The sequence below is a fragment of the Panthera onca genome, chromosome B1 (genome assembly GCF_046562875.1).
Source record: "Panthera onca isolate mPanOnc1 chromosome B1, mPanOnc1 haplotype 2, whole genome shotgun sequence".
In the NCBI taxonomy this organism is placed as follows: Eukaryota; Metazoa; Chordata; class Mammalia; order Carnivora; family Felidae; genus Panthera; species Panthera onca.
Window position 1 is genome coordinate 91,635,649 of NC_138342.1, and position 17,109 is coordinate 91,652,757.

Consider the following 17,109-nt stretch of genomic DNA (forward strand, 5'->3'; position numbering starts at 1 on the left):
TGAGTCAGGTAGGGGCAGAGAGAGAGGAAGAGAGAGAGAATCCCAAGCAGGGACTAAGTGCAAAACCCGATGTAGGGGCTTGGCCCCACAAACAGTGAGATCATGACCTGAAACAAAGTTGGACGCTTAACCGACTGAGCCACCCGGGTGCCTCGAAAGTGAGATATTTTAACTGAAATAAAGACCTCTCGCTCTTTTTTCCCCCAACCACTTCTCTATCACACATTTTCTTGTGTCAGTTGGCTGAGTAATTATGGCCATTTTCAAGATCCAGCAAAAAGGAAGTCAAGTTGGAGATACATTTAGTTTGGATTTAGTGGGATATTTTTGTGTGGCTTACAGTCACTTCCAGGTTTACTAGATTATTGCTAGCCACACCCATGTAGAAATGACTTACAAGAATACTCCTATCACCTACTAGGCCAACTTACCCTGTGTTGTGACCCAAAAGCACAGAACCAGAGACTGTACTGCTGTATGAATGTGTCCTGTTGGGCCAAGTTACTGGAAGTTTGTGGCTAGCGAAAGATGACACTTGAAATGAAGGAACCCAGAAGCTGCTCTGTGGAATATTCTTCCAATGAATTATTACAGCTCATACATGAAAAACACTTGATGGAAGTTTCCCCAAATTTAAGAACATTCCTAAGAATTAACACATTACCAATAGTGAGTTGTAACCCTTAAAGACACTTTTCTAAGTTATCAGTGGTATAAAACACATCAACATGCTAGAGAAAAGACAGTTATCTTTTCTATTATCTCTGTAGAAAGTATGACAAAATTGTTGTGCTATGAAAATTTAATTAACGGGAGGGGTGCCTGGGTGGCTTAGTTGGTTGAGTGTCCAACTTTTGATTTCCGTTCAGTTCATGATCTCATGGGTTTGTGGGATCGAGCCCCACGTTGGGCTCTGTGCTGTTAGCTTGGGATTCTCTCTCTGTCCCTCTCTCTCTGCCCCTCCCCAGTGCATGCTCTCTCTTTCATAATAAATAAATAAACTTAAAAAAAAAAAAAGAAAATTTAAGTAAGGGGAATGTAGCTAGAATACTATTGGGAAAAAAGTATTACAATGATATGTACAGGCAAAGTCTGTGCTCCAAAATAGACATTTTCTCCTCCTCTTCTCCATTTTCTCCCTAATTAAACTCTTTTCTTCCTTTTTCTTCTTTTTCCCCCAGCTCTGTTGAGATATAATTGACAAATAAAAAGTGTATATGTTTAAAGTGTATAAATGCGATGGCTTGATATATGTATGCATTGTGAATGATTATCACAATCAAGTTAATTAACACATCTGTCCCCTCACATAGTTACTTTTTTTGATGTGGTAAGTTAGATCTACTCTCTTAGTCAATTTCAAGCATACAATGTAGTATGATTAACTATGGTCATCATGCTGTGCATTAGGTCCCCAGAATTTATTTTACAACTGAAAGTTTGTACTCTTTGACCAATAGCTCCCTATTTTCCCCATCTCCCAGCCCCTGGTAACCCCTGTTCTATTCTCTGATTCTATGAGAATGACTCTTTTACATTCCACATATAAGTGAGAATGACTCTTTTACATTCCACATATATAGTATTTGTCTTTGTCTGACTTGTTTCACTTAGCATAACGTCCTCCAGATTCATCCATAATGGTACAAATGGCAGAATTTCCTTCTTTACAGATGAATATTACATTATATATTTATTAATAGTATACAATAGATATATAATATGTAATAGAGCATATATAATAGATACATAATTATATGTCACATCTTCTTTATTCATTCAACTCTCCATAGACACTTAGGTTGTTTCCATATCTTGGCTATTAGAAAAAAAGGGAATCCTTGCTCACTATCGGCAGGAATGTAAACTGGTACAGCTATTATAGAAAATGCAATGGAGGGTGTTGAAAAAATTAAAAATAGAACTACCATGGACCCAGCAAATCCCACTATTGGGTATGTATTTGAAGGAAATGAAATCAGTGTCACAAAAAAGATCTCTGCACTCACATGTTCATTGCAGTAGTATTCACAGTAGCCAAAATTAACTCCCCCGCCCCTGTTTAGACCGTGAGGAAAGAACTCAGGTAAATTACCTTCCCACGTGGACTTAACGTTTCATGTGTCACTATCCAGGGCAATTGTATTTTGAAACACAGATGCTAGTAAACACATATGAATTAGATTTTAATGGTGGCAAAGCTTTTGCTATCATAGAACTCTCCATCTTTTTTCAATGAAGAAAGATCATTATTAGGAGAGATTTGCCACTTGTTGCATTGTTCGGCAGTTTTTATTCATTACTTCAAGCCTTTTGCAGACTTAGCAACTTATGACACAGGATGCCCAGTTAAATTTGAATTACAGATAAACAACAAATAATTTAATCTAAGTATATCCCAAATATTCCATTTTTCTTTCAAGAGTTCGAGCCATGCAATATTTGGGACGTACTTAAATACTGTGTTGTGTATTTGAAATTCAAATTTAACTGGGCATCCTGTATTTTATCTAGGAGCTGTATTGTAAGTAAGTAATCCAAGCTCTCAGCTTGGGTTAGGTTGCTCTGAAATGCTGTTTGTTTTTTTAAACAAAGTCTCCAAGACAAAACATTACATGTCCCACTTGCTGGGAACACTACGTTCCAGTTCCTTAGTTCTTTCTATTAAAAACGTGATTGCAAAGAGTAGCCAATTCTGTGGGAGAGACGGTCCCAAAGAGCTGCAGGTGGGCCACCATCTAGAGAACAGCAAACATCCGGCAGAAGTAGGCCTTGAGCTGACCCTCTAATTGGAGCTCATTGGCCATCTCAGCCCTTAGCACAACCCTTGGAGCCAAGTGCGAGCCGGAACCTGGGCGACCTGCTTCTCTCCCCCTTTCCCACTTAGTCTTTGAGATTAACTTCCAAAGGGACCCTGCCTCTCTCCAGATCCCTGACGCTCTCTTCCCCTCACCCCCGCGCCTCCTTGCCCAGTGGGCGGGAATCGAGAAGCTAAGTACCCAGAATTAACAGCGAGCATTGAAAGCAACAGCTCCCAAGGGTGTGATCGCCTGCTCTCGTTCATTCCACAAGGGTCTTCCGCGGGTAAAAAGATGAGCCGGCCAAGCGTTGGCGCTGTGCCCCTCCAAATCTAAGCTGGGGGAGGGCGGTTCACTAGCGCCCCTCCCCTTTTTCTTTTCTTTTTTTTTTTTTTTTTTTTTTTTTTTTTTCCGGTCGGAGGACAGAAAACTGCCCCGCTCAGCGCCGGGGCGCGTTCGAGAGCCGCGGGAAGCGGGACACACCCTCCCCTTAGCCCGCCCCCCGCCCGGCGGCGCGGCCCCGGCGCTGGGAGGCGGGGGCCGGTGGGAGGCGCGGGGCGGGCTGCGCGCCGCGAGAGCGCCTGCTGCCGGCGGCTGACGATGGCCGGCTGAGTCGCGCGGCAGCCTGCGCCCGGGCAGGATGATGCTCCTGAGGGGCCCCTGGCCGCGGCGTCCGCGGCTGCCGCCGACACCCAGACCCGCGGGCCGAGTGCATCCGCCGCCGCGAACGCCGACGCCTCAGGTGCGACCGAGCCCGGCTCCGGAGGGGTGGGGGCGGGGGGAGGGCGGCTGGAAAAGTTTGCGTAGCGCAACTTGGGCGGCGGCGAAAGCCGAGCGGCCGGCCGGCAAGTTCTCTGCGTGTGGCTGGCCCTCCGGCTCCGCGCGTGGGCGGACCGCGGCAGGTGGGCTCCCGGGCCGCAGACGTGGGTCCCAGGCGCCGAGGGAAGGCGAGGCCCGGCGGCGAGGAGGCGCATCACCTCGGCCACTGGGCGGCGGCCCGGGGAGCAGCAAAATCTCCCCGGGAGGCGGTTTCTTCGCGGCCACCGCGCGCTCAGGAGTTTTCAGCCACTTTGCCGCCGGCTCGGTGGTCGGTGCCGAGAGGAGCTATAGAAAAACGATCGAGCGGAGGGGCTGCCCCCCCGGGGGTGCACTGTCGTAGGAAAGTGAAATTTCCAGCCTGAAAACCGCCAGCCCCTCCCTTCTAAAAAGAGGGAAGAAAAACTCGCGTTTTGTTCCGACACGCGGGTGAATCATGAGTGTGCGTCGGTGAGTAACAGCTGGCTTGACACAGTTGTATTGTGGCCAGCGTGGAACCGTAGCTTGGAGCAGAGGGAGGGGAGTGGATGCGCCCTGGAAAAGCCAGGGGGAAATGCTGCGCGTAACTCGGATGGGGATGGAGCCTGACACGAGCCCTAACTGAGCCTGATGAGGAAAGAACCCATTAGCAAGAGCCTTCCAGGTGTGTGTGATTTGGGAGCGCGTCTCTGAGTTTTCTCACCCCTTCCCCCCTTTAGATTACTTTCAGATTGTTAGAAAAATAACGTTTTAGCTGCGCAGTGTCAAAGAAAAGCAGAAAAGAAGCCATGCCATTATCTTGTCACTTTCACTTCCTGTTTGTTTTTTTTTCCTCCAAGTATTTTTGGGCTTCAGAGTTTTGAATGCTGGAGGAAATATTTAAATATTTTAAATTTCCTTTGAGTGTTTGAAAGAGAACGGTGAAGGGCATTTTATTACTAACGCCTAGGAAAAGGGGCAAACTCCTTAAAATGTAAAATGGTAGACTTCACAAATTGGAGGGAAGGTTTTCCACGTTTGAAATTGTACTTTATTTTTTTTTTAATTATTTTTTTTAACGTTTATTTCTTTTTGAGACAGAGAGCATGAACAGGGGAGGGGCAGAGAGAGAGGGAGACACAGAATCAGAAGCAGGCTCCAGGCTCTGAGCCATCAGCCCAGAGCCCGACGCGGGGCTCGAACTCACGGACCGTGAGATCGTGACCTGAGCTAAAGTCGGACGCTTAGCCGACTGAGCCACCCAGGCGCCCCGAAATTGTACTTTATTAAAAACTGCACTTTACAGTCAAAGATAATACCAAACAGTGAAACAACCCAAGGAACCGCCTTTGTTGTACCACCATTTGTTATTTTTTTTAAGTGTATTTTTAAGTGTATTTTGAGAGTCCCAGGCAGGCTCTACACTGTCAGTGCAGAGCTGGGCATGGGGCTGGAAGGAGCTGGAGTCAACGCTTAACTGACTGAGCCACCCAGGTGCCCCTATACCATCATTTAAACAAAAGATTAATTTAGTTTTCTATTAAACCCATTTAATAGTAAGTGGAATTTTTATGGAGCCCGAGACTGGCTGCGCTTTCTCAAATGATCAGCTCTAAGCCCTCTTCTCCATATTTCCCACCTGATGCTGTTCCCACCTGGTGCTGAAGCATGCCCCAGCAGGAATGTGGATGCCCTTTAAAAGAAAATGATACAGCGGGGCTTATGAGGCTTAATCATAGGGAGACAGTGGTTAGTACTTTGTCTCTAGGTAATCATGCCAAGAAACCTTATATTTGGTTTCTAACTGGTTTTAAGTCTTGCCAGTCCATGCTATTAAGTCAATTTACTGAACTTTAGAAATGGAAATGCTTCCATTTTACTTGTTTGATAAAAGACCCCTTGAAAGAAGAGTTTACTTCTGTATATGCCTCTTTGAAATCGTACCATAAAGAAACTGACAGAAATATCCTGGCCACTTAGTTTTGGCTAGGACTACTAAACCATTTTCTGCAAATCAAATTAACTGGCTGTAGGGACATTTTTCATTCTAAAGTCTCACTGGTTTGTGGTCGCCCCATTTGATATGAAAAGTCCTGTGGCTAAAGACAAGTATTTTATATATTTTTGCCACAAACATTCAGACCTCTGGAGTCTATGAAAACAGCAGGAAAAAAACCACAAAAGTGATATTTGCAACCCGATAGCTCATAAAATCCTAGCTTGCAAGGACTTGTCATTATAATAGTATTTCAGGTTAGCTTTCCCAATTATATTTGGCCTTTTCTAAAAGTATGAGTGTGTTTTAGAGGAGGATTTAGTAAGTTTGGAAAAATACATTTTTCATCCTTGTCTGCCAGTATTTTGTGGGTGGAAAAAAGTTTGTCAACATAGGTATGTTTAGTATACCAGGATTGTTTAAGAATGCACTCAGTCTGAAGCGAAAGAGTGCCAGAGTGTGTTGTGTTGCCTTTAGCCAAGGCATGCTCTGGTGTCCATGGTCACGTTCCCATGTCAGCATCTCTGCTTGTCAGTAGCATTCTGGCTGAGTGGTTGTCAGGGCAATCCATGGCTCCTGCTGGCCTTTCTGTTCTCCAGGAGGCAGCTTTGAGTGGTTATAGCACCTGGCGAATTATCTCTAAACAGAAAGCCCTTACCTAATTGTGCCTTTCTTAATTTGGGCTTTCTGCTGCTTAGTTTGAGAAGTCCCCCGGTAAGATTTCAGAACCCCCACTACAGCATTTTAGTCCCTACCATAAACTGTGTTTAAAACTAAAAAAAAAAAAAAAAAATCAAGTGTACTTTCAGAGTATACTTTTTTTCTTAACATCTAGAAACAAAGCGTCACATGTTTAAATCCCACCACCAAATGTTCATTGAGAAATTGTTTCCACCTTTTGAATTTAAGTCATTCTCATTTGATACTTTTCCTCCCATTCTGCCTCCTGTGTTTGTAATTACTGCAATGTATTCTGTAATACTGGTTTCAGAGCTCTCTCCCGAGGAGAACGCTTGGTTATATGTTGGAGATTGTACTTACACTATAGCAGATACTGGGGTAAAGTCATTCTAGACCAGTTTGTTAAATATTAAACATTACCATCTTCCCAGCACTCAGGTATTAGTGCTCAGTTTTTTTGTTTTTTGTTTTTTTTTTTAGATTTTGCTCTTTATTGCAGTTTAACAATGAGTGTTATGGCAAACTCTAAGCTAGAAAATCATTCTATATATTAGCAGACAAGTATATGTTGAATGAGGTCTTTGTGAAGCATTGGTAGAAAACCTGAGGCAAATACTGGTTGATCTAATAGCTGTGTAAGCTAAATGTGTTTAGGTGCTAGCAGAGAAATGAGCAGCTAATTTAGTTGGCGCTAGGCAGTTGGAACATCTGAGTGCCCACCTGGCCTTGCCACCCGTGAGCTCCCTGAACTTAGCCAAGTCATTCGGTCTGTTTGGGCCTGTTGTATTCCCTTTGCGAAACAAGATTTATCTAATTGGTCCCCAGAGCTCTTGCCATCTTTAAAGTTGCCATTTGTAATTTTACCAGGGGATATAAATATAGTGTTGAATAAAATATTGTCAGTGTCAGAATGTCTTAATGGTTGAACAGTCCTCTTTTATGATCTTAGGCAGTCAGTAAAATGGCAGTTTTACCTAGTGATTGTAATAACTGTTTTCCCTTTAAAAAGGAATTGAAATTGATTTGATGGGGTAGGCATGTCAGAATAGATTAAGTCTTGCTCTGATACTTTGTTCTGTCATTACCAGTGTTTTCATCTGTGAAATATTGCTTATTCAAGAGTATCTAGCATTAGAACCATTTTATAATAGACATCTTGAGCTAACCTACAGGCTATAAGCCAATAGTTAATAAACAGAACAGCATAATCTTAGCCATATTCTAGAAGTATCTTTTTTTAATTCCTGTTTCATTTACCACATTATTTTCGTGTTTTTATTTATTTATTTTTTTAACAAATATCAACTCTGTTCTCAGAGCTGTATGTTCACTGCATGGTATGGGATCCCTCATCCAAATGTGTTTACTGAATTTTCCACATTAGCATACCTTTTTTTAATTAAATATACTTAACGAAAATTTATTTTTAAGAGAGAGCATGAGTGGGGGAGGGGCAGAGAGCGAGGGAGACACAGAATCCGAAGGAGGCTCCAGGCTCTGGAGCTGTCAGCACAGAGCCTGATTTGGGGCTTGAACCCAGGAAGCTGGAGATCATGACCTGAGCTGAAGTAGGATGTGTAAGCAATTGAGCCACCCAGGTGCCCCCGCATTAGCATACCTTTTAAGAAACAGCCCTGTGAAACATGGTAGTCAGTTGAAAGGTGCCCTTTAAGAGGACCCATGGAAGAAGTTGCGGTCTGGTCGTAGCATTAGAGTTGTTGGTTTCTCCTGCGCAGATGCAGGAGTTTTTTGTACCAGCAGTGAAATGACTGTAGCCAGTGCTGTTCTCCCTGTGAACTGGCTGCCAGCAAGCGTAGGGTCAGATTTTCAACCCACCTTCTAACAAATGTGAAATGATAAGCATTTTACGTATTTACCACACTCATGGTTTCGTGTTCTCTACTTTCGTTTTTTCCTACATTCACATCCTCACCAATTTTTTCTGAAATTATCTTTTATTTTTTAAATGTTTATTTTTCAGAGACAGAGCATGAGTGGGGGAGGGGCAGAGAGAGAGGGAGACACAGAATCCAAAACAGGCTCCAGGCTCTGAGCTGTCAGCACAGAGCCCGACGCGGGGCTCGAACCCACGGACCGTGAGATCATGACCTGAGCCAGAGTCAGACGCTTAACTGACTGAGCCACCCAGGCGCCCCTGAAATGATCTTTTAATGGGAAAACGTGAAAATACGTTTTTAAGAAATTTAAAAAATCAGCTCTTGGTGTTTAAACAAATATATTCTTTTTATTTTTTATTTTATTTTTTTTTTAACGTTTATTTATTTTTGAGACAGAGACAGAGCATGAACGGGGGAGGGGCAGAGAGAGAGGGAGACACAGAATCGGAAGCAGGCTCCAGGCTCTGAGCCATCAGCCCAGAGCCCGATGCGGGGCTTGAACTCACAGACCGTGAGATCGTGACCTGAGCCGAAGTCGGAGGCCCAACCGACTGAGCCACCCAGGCGCCCCTGAACAAATATATTCTAAGTAGTTAATTGTGGAAGTGTGGCAAACTAGTTTCTGGTTCACACGGTCTCTGCTATGTGCTTCACCCCGAGAAAGTGCTCACTAAATATTGATTGTACTGAATAGAGTTGCTGTAAGAATCAAATTCTTTGATGCTGTGGTTCTCTCACTCTTCTTGAGATGTGGTTGACATGTATGGTTCTCTCTTAAATGTGGTACTGAAGTTGTTTTGCTGTCCTCTCACCTTTTTTTCTTAGTGCCTTCACCTGGCCTGAATCCTACCTCCTTGCTACCTCCACTGTCCTCACCTGACTTCAAATATAGTTTGGTTCAACTAGCAATACCTACCAAATCTCTTATTCTGAGAGTTTCCTATTTTGTTAATTCATAAATGGTATTACTTGATTGTACATGATTTTTACTTTAGACACAGGTTCATTAATAAAGGAAACAGCCCTGCAGTCCAGGCTTTGGGCAGCTCTTTGGGGGATAATTAGATTTCTGTCTAGGATTCACAATATTGGTGAGAAATGCTGTATGAAATCACCATAAACAAAGTCTAGTGAAGAGAATTTCTCTGAATAGATGTGAGGGCAAGAAATAGGGAGCCATGAAAAGAGAGACAAGAGACGGAACTGGAGTTGAAACGTCTATAGCCTTTGAGCGGAAACAAAAAGTGACATGAAAAATTAAACCTCTTTTCAAGAAACGGAAACGGGTAGGTGCACAAAGCTTTATTGTGGCAAACTTTAGGGTGGAAAAAAGTCTTCCTGAAGGATCATCCTGGAAGTATGTGTTCTCTCTGAGGGTCTTTTGGTATTTACTGGGTTGAGACGGTGTGGTTTGCAGAACTGCTGTGGACACAAGTGGTGATGAACTCTCAATTATTTTGTTGTAGGAAGGCCTTTTTTTTTTTTTCAAGAAATAAATTCTTTTTTTTTTTTTTAAGTTTAATTTATTGAGAGAGGGATAGAGGGAGAGTGCACCCATGTACAAGCGAGCAAGCAGGGGAGGGGCAGAGAGAGAGGGAGCAAGAGAATCCCAAGCAGCTGTCAGTGCAAAGCCAGACACGGGGCTCGATCTCGACCATGAGATCACGACCTGAGTGGAAATCAAGAGTCGGGAGCTCAACCCACTGAGCCATCCAGGTGCCCCAGGAGTGCTTTTATAATGAATGCTCAAATCTCATTTCTGAGGCCTAGGGATGAGTTAGATTATTTTTAACCTCTTAGGCCTAACAGTAAATAACAAATGTCCTGAACCTGGTTGGAAGAAGGAAGAAGTTATTCTTTTTGACAAATTCTTGTTCTTTTCCTGATTCTGTGTGTGGGGGGGTGTGTGTTTGGGTATGGGTGTTCATATGTGTGGACTGTCTCTTGTTAAATATTTTGTTTTTGGTATTAATTTCCCCAGTGAGCTAAGTGGGATATTTGAAGAGAGGATTTTGAAAGGTGTTTGATGAATACCTGCTCTTTCCACCAGTAATGCAGCTGGAATACAGGTGTACATTTTTATTACCTGAGAGTTGACAGTAATGTGACCGTAAACCTGAAAAAACATTTTAGAAAATGTCTGCAAACAGATCAACATAGCATTGGCTGTCTGAGCTCTTGCTGGAGGATGTTTGTGGTAACATTTTATGGTCTGATAACTTATTTCTGCAAGTCTGCTTTGGGAATGTTTCAGATAATATGTAATAAAGCAATTTCCACTTTCCAGGGGAAAGTATGGTTTCTTTTGACCTTGTAAATACCCTTTTATGGGTTTGTTATTAGTGAAACCAAGGTAAGCAAGCTTTAAAACATAAGCTGCAGTTGATTGGGAAATCCTGTGGCCTCATCCCAGCAGTCCCACTTTCTGCTCCATGCCTCTCTTTGTCGGTATCTGTGCTGCTCCCTAGGCAGCTTTATTCCCCGCCCCCCAAATCACCCTTCTTCACTCTCCTGATTCTACACTTCCTCCAAGGCTGAGTTCCAGTACCCGCCCACCCACTCCCTGGAGCCCCTTTTTGATGAGGTGCACAGGTCTCTGCCAGCAGAATTAACTCCACGTTCTTTTTTCTCTTCCGCAGCACTTAATGCATCCCATGTGTTACAGGTGTGCTTGAATGGTTTTCCCTCCTGCATTCTCTCAGGACCTTGTGGTCAGAGCTATTTCTCCTCACCTCTGATGGCCTCTGCCCTGAATAATACGTACTTGTTGGGTAGAGGGATGAGTGGACGGATAACTAAATATTACATAGAGTTTCTTAATGGTATGCTTTCTTTATGCCTAACCTTCTCCGTTTCCTCTTCACTTCATCTAGCCGGGAACACCTAAAGCATTCTTACCTACTCTTCGGGATGTGAGCCTTGAATAATTGAAGGTTTCTAAAAAGTTAATCAAAATGTTATTTATCATATTTTTCTATTAAAAGAAAGCAGTAATCCTAAATAATATTTTGGTTAGTTTTTTTCCCTCAGATATGCTTTCAAATCAGGATTTTTAAAGGACATTATTAACATAATCTAATGAAACATAAATTATGTAAGGACAGACAGCCTGGTGTGTAAGGGTGTGTATTTTGTTGGCTGGTTTTTGTTTTTTTTTTTTTTGTTTTTTAATTGAGGTATAAGACATACAACATTATATTCATTTCAGGTTTACAACATAGTGATTCAATATTTGTATATATTGTAAATATATATTTGTATATATTGTAAATATATATTTGTATATATTGTAAATATATATTTGTATATATTGTAAATATATATTTGTATATATTGTAAATATGTATTGTATACGTATATTGTATGTGTGTCAAGACATAGTTTCAGAAGTGTTTTTCTTATGAGAACTTTTAAGGTTTACTCTGGTAGCAGCTTTCAAGTATGCAATACAGTGTTATTACCTATAGTCACCACGCTGTGTATTACGTCCCCATGACATTTTTTTAACTGGGAGTTTGTACCTTTTGACCATCTTCACCCATTTTACCTTTCCCCCACCTCTGGCATCCACCCATCTGCTCTGTATCTGTGAGCTTGTTTTTTTTTCCTTTCTTCCCTTCTCTTTTTTAGATTCCACATATAGGTAAGGGGCACCTGGGTGGCTCAGTCAGTTAAGCATCCAACTTCGGCTCAGATCATGATCTCACAGTTCGTGAGTTTGAGCCCCACATTGGGCTCTGTGCTGACAGCTCAGAGCCTGGAGCCTTTTCAGATTCTCTCTGTCCTCCCCCCACCCCTCCACCCGCTTGCACTCTGTCTCTATCTCTTCCAAAAATAAACATTTAAAAAATTTAGATTCCACATAGGTAAGATCATCTGGCATTTGTCTTTCTCTGACTTGTTTCACTTAGCATAATATCCTCAAGGTCTAGCCATGTTTTTGTTTTTGTTTTTTTTTTAATGTTTATTTTTGAGAGAGAGACACACACAGAGCACAAGCGAGGAGGGGCAGAGAGAGAGGGAGACACAGAAACCAAAGCAGAATCCAGGCTCTCAGCTCTTGGCACATAGCTTGATGTGGGGCTCGAACTCACAAACCGTGAGATCGTGACCTGAGCTGAAGTCAGATGCTTAACCGACTGAGCCACCCAGGCGCCGCCCCAAGGCCTATCCATGTTATTGCAAATGGCAAGATTTCATTCTTTTTTTATGGCTGGATAATATTCCATTGTGTATTTATACCACATTTTCTTTATCCATTCATCCATCTATTGATGGACACTTAGGTTGTTTCCATATCTTGGCTATTATAAATAATGCTGCCATGGACATGGGGGTACATATCTTTTCAAGTTAGTGGTTTTTATTTCCTCTGCTAAGTACCCAGGAGTGGAACTGCTGAATCATATGGTAGCCCTGTTTTTAATTTTTTAAAGGAGCTTTTCTGTACTCCCACCAGCAGTGCACAAGAGTTCCCTTTTCTTCACCACCTTGTCAACACTTACCATTTCTTTTTTGATAATGGTCTTGGCTGTTCTTAAAGTGTGGCGTTGATTTAGGAGGATTGTTTATATGTGGGGAAGGTAGCACTTGTCTCCATAGACCAGGGCTTTCCTAAATGGGATTCTCCCAGTATTAGATCATACTGGTTTTAGACTTGGAAAGTGAGGTTTTGTGATTGCCAAAATTATTAGTGTTAGTACTAAAGGCTTTATTGTTAAAACTTGAATAATTTAGAATATTTAAAATCAATGGGTGGTGTCTGGGTGGCTCAGTCCGTTGAGCATCCGACTTCAGCTCAGGTCATGATCTCATGGTTCATGGGTTGGAGCCCCGTGTTGGGCTCTGTGCTGACAGTTCCGAGCCTGGAGCCTATTGTGGATTCAGTGTCTCCCTCTCTCCCTGCCCCTCCCCTGCTTGTGCTCTGTCTCTCTCTCTCTCTCTCTCTCTCAAAGATAAGCATTAAAAAAAATTGATGATACAGATGTTTATTTGTAAGATACAGCTCCTGGGCAAAATATAAGATTAACCTTTTGGAAAATAACCCCCAAAGAAAAGAATACATTTTTTGATGTTAGGAAGCCTGCAGATCCTTTCCTGTAACCATCTTTTTACCATCATTCCAGATGTGGGGCATACTGTACTTTGGAGCATGGAGTTGCAATAAGATGACCATCACTTGGTCTTTCAGAGCTTAGGGTCTGGTTAAAGGGAGGTACCATATGTTTTATATCTTTGGGCATATGTATATATGTTTGTATTTCTTATTCTGCCAGTGCAGGTGGTTACAGTATTGCTAAATGAATAAGGAATAAGAAGATAGCTGCCATTGTCTTTGAGAAAAGATGTTGGTCTATACCACATGCTGATCATGTGATCTTTTCTAAGTTTTTATTTATTTTGAGAGAGCGAGCGAGTGAGTGTGCAGTGGGGGGAGGCACAGAGAGGAAGAGAGAGAGAATCCTAAGCAGGCTCCGCACCATCAGTGCAGAGCTGGACATGGGGCTCAAACTTATGAACTGCGAGATCGTGACCTAACCCGAAATCAAGAGTCAGACGCTTAACCAACTGAGCCACCCAGGTGCCCTGATCATTTTCTATTAAGGTCCAGATAGTGAACATTTTAGGCTTTGCATCCTGGAGTCTGTGTCACAAATAACTCAACTCTGGCATTGTAATGTGAAAGCAGTTATAGACAATACATAAATGAATAGTGTGTTTTCCAAAAAACTTTATTTTTAAAAATAGCAGTAGGCCACATTTGGCCCAGAAGTTATAGTTTGCCAACCCCCGGCCTGTAGACTGTATACCAGGATTTTGTCAGTAGTAAAGAGCTGCTGTTCCAGAAGAGGAATCTGGATCTGGCAATCCAGTGTGTGTATAGTGGGATGAGGTAAGTGAGTACATGACCAAAGACCCATCGTGAAGTCCTGGTTAGTGTACATGAAGCTGGAATAACAGGAACTAGAACAATGGGAAGAACGAAAGGAAGAATTGTGAAGATGCATAGGTATTTCTGTAGATTTTGGTCAGAGCTGATCATGAGGCCCCAGTGCCTGGCGGGAATGAGAGAAGGAAGTGCATGGGAAGGCTGGGACTAAGATAATGAGTTGCTGTCTGAAGGCAGGGGAACAATCCAGGTTCTGTGGTGAGTTCTCATTCTGTAGGAGACGTGACATGATGGATAAAGTAGTGAAGACTTGTGTAAGGAGTATTCAAGGAGCAGTATATTGACACAGGCATTTATTCCAGTGGATTTATTTCTCTGGTGAATTATCATTAAACCCTGGGTACCATTTGCCTTTAATCTGAATCTAGCATTAGAGCTTACAGTCAGTGTACATGTACTATTTTTCCTTCCTTTTCCTTTCCTAAACCATTTTCTAAGTGAATTTTCTGTTATCTTTATTGATTGGGATGAGCTGTGAAGTTCAACTTTTGCTGAAACAAAAGACCCAACAATAATTAAACATTTTTTTAAGCCAGTTTTTTCTTTCTAGGAAATGGTTCCGAGGTGAATTTTTTAGGTCTGCGCTAACTCTGATGCACACAATCATTCAGGGACCATGATCTGACCATTTTCTCTGTCATCGTCAACATGTAGCTTCCAGGGTCAAAGGACCTTAGGTGGGTTTTATTTGTTTGTTTTTTGTTTTTTGTTTTTTTTTTTAATACTTGCAAGGTGTTAGTGGGCTAGGATTATTAATGTCACATAACACTCGTGCTCGTGTTCCACTATTTCGTTGGATATGTCACGTGGCCACATTTAGCTACAAGGGGGCTGAGAGATGTGGTCCTGGCAGGGAGCCACATTCCAGCTAAAACTTGATAACTGTGGAAGAAGAGAGATGGATTTTGGTGGACATTTAGCTGTTTCTGCTGCCGTTCCCTTGGCCAGAAACAAGAAAGTTTTGCTTTTTGTGGGCTCTGAATTTCTGAGGCTCTCTTGAACTATGTTTATATGTGTTCCTCAACAATAGATATTTACAGGGAAACTTATTTCTTTCTGGAAAACTTAAAAAGGAAATGGTGGAAAGGCAGCATTTTTAATTTGGGCTAGAACAGGAACATTTGACACCTTGTTGGGTTCATTATTAGCTGCCCTCTGGGCTGCAGCTTAATAGAAAATGGTGTAGTCTCACTTATACACTGTAAGCTAAGGAAGGGAAATTTCTAATGGTTCAATTAGAAGCTAAAGCCAGAATTCAAGTTTATGCAATGACACTTGATAAGGAGGAGAAAAAAGGTATACTTGGGAGAAGATGTTGACAGTATGGTTTTAGGGAAAGACTTCCTTGAGAAGAATTGTGATGGTTAATATCCTATATATCTAGTATAGGAATTTAATTGCATTGTTTCTGTTAGAAATATGGTCTAAAAAAGGGAGATCTTAATTGGATACTTAGGATTGTTGAAAGATGCTGTGTTTTAGAGTGAAATATATTTTAGTACATAATATACTATTGAGATTAATCGTAGTTCAGGGTATGTTCAGAAAGAGATTTATTAAACTGATAAGAACAGATACTACACTTGATCTTAGCCAAAAGGCCGAGAAGCGATAGAAAGAGATTTATTAATATGACTTTGTGTAATGTCTCCTCACCACATTATTTACTCAGTCTCCTCTTTTTGGCTTATATGCTGGCTTTTTAACTTTAATTTGTCAGGCTTGGATATCACTGTTGATCAGTCTTAAATGCATTACTTTTATTGACTTTGAGATATAAGAAATGTTTTCCTTTCCCATTGCTTTTCATGTTCTACAGTGTAATTATCATTTTATATCATGAAATGGTTAGATTACCATACACATGCACACCTGTGTATGCCTTGAACTTGGATGCTATGCTTGTCTATGATACATTAATAAGGCTTTAATGAGACAGTTGTTTGCAGGCCTATTATATATATAATATATATATATATATATATGTGATATGTGATACATAGTATACAACATGTATTATATAGGAAATACATGTAAGTGGAAATACATAATACTATTATCACTGATCTGAACATATTATAGTATCCTGAATGGTGCCTGTGCCTAACCTAGCATTGTCACAGCGTAAAAGATCATCCTAGGTCCTGTGGAATTATCTTTTTCTGGAGGCTTCTTATTCCATACTGCAGCAGATTACTGTGCGCTTGGTAAGCATGTATCATTCCTAGAAGAAAGCAAGTCTTTTTTCCTAATGAGGGTAAAAGTATAGGATGAGTATAGGATTCGACTGACTGAAGGAAGTAGAACATCCTGATCACAGCAAGCCGTCGTCCATTACATTGGATCAGGACTGTCCTACTGCATCCTGCACCAGGATGTTACGTTTTATTTCTGAGGCAGTACCTCAGAAGAGACGCTGACAAGCTGGTGGGGAGGGAGGTACATCCAGAAAGCGATTAAGATATTGGGGATTCATATAGAAGATCATTAAAGGGGCCAGATATTTTTAATCTGGTGAAAAGAAGGCGAAGAAGAAGCAAATATTTGTTTGCAAATATCTAAGAAGGTATCCTGTGGAAGAAAGTCGTTACCCTGTGCTGCTTCAGAGCAAGGAAATCACACCTAAGATTGGGCAGACTACATATGCAGAGCTCAGCTCAGTTTAAGAAACTATCTGTATATATTCTGGCTATTGACTGCTGGATAGACTGCTCACTAAAGCACAGGACTCTTAAGTTAGAAGAACACAGGCAGACAGTAGAGAAGCACTGCAGGAGCCTGTTCAGTGAGCACACCAGAACTAGGAAGCAGAGCCCCTTTTCCTCTTCTGGCATCTCCCCAGTGCTGCCTGCTGACAAAACTTTAGTGCCAACCAGCAAAGGAAAAATACTGGAAGGGCCCAGATCCATTTTCACAGGGAAGTCAAAAAGGGTGAATTTGGAGCTTCCTGGAAGTAAATTGATAACCCTCACAGGTGGGATGGGGCAATACCTGTGCAGCGCTTGGAAGTAA

The 17,109-nt window shown here is 41.9% G+C and overlaps 1 protein-coding gene and 1 pseudogene across 1 annotated transcript in view; one reads left to right on the plus strand and one right to left on the minus strand.

Annotated features, from left to right (window-relative positions):
• The first annotated feature begins 3,287 nt into the window (after positions 1-3,287).
• MCUB (mitochondrial calcium uniporter dominant negative subunit beta) overlaps positions 3,288-17,109 on the plus strand; it is a 90,919-nt gene continuing 77,097 nt past the window's right edge. The window contains 1 exon segment of the mRNA XM_081795561.1: positions 3,288-3,540. Coding sequence (XP_081651687.1) covers positions 3,439-3,540 — 102 coding nt within the window. The 5' untranslated portion in view covers positions 3,288-3,438.
• LOC132693497 (U2 spliceosomal RNA) lies at positions 15,576-15,710 on the minus strand (annotated as a pseudogene).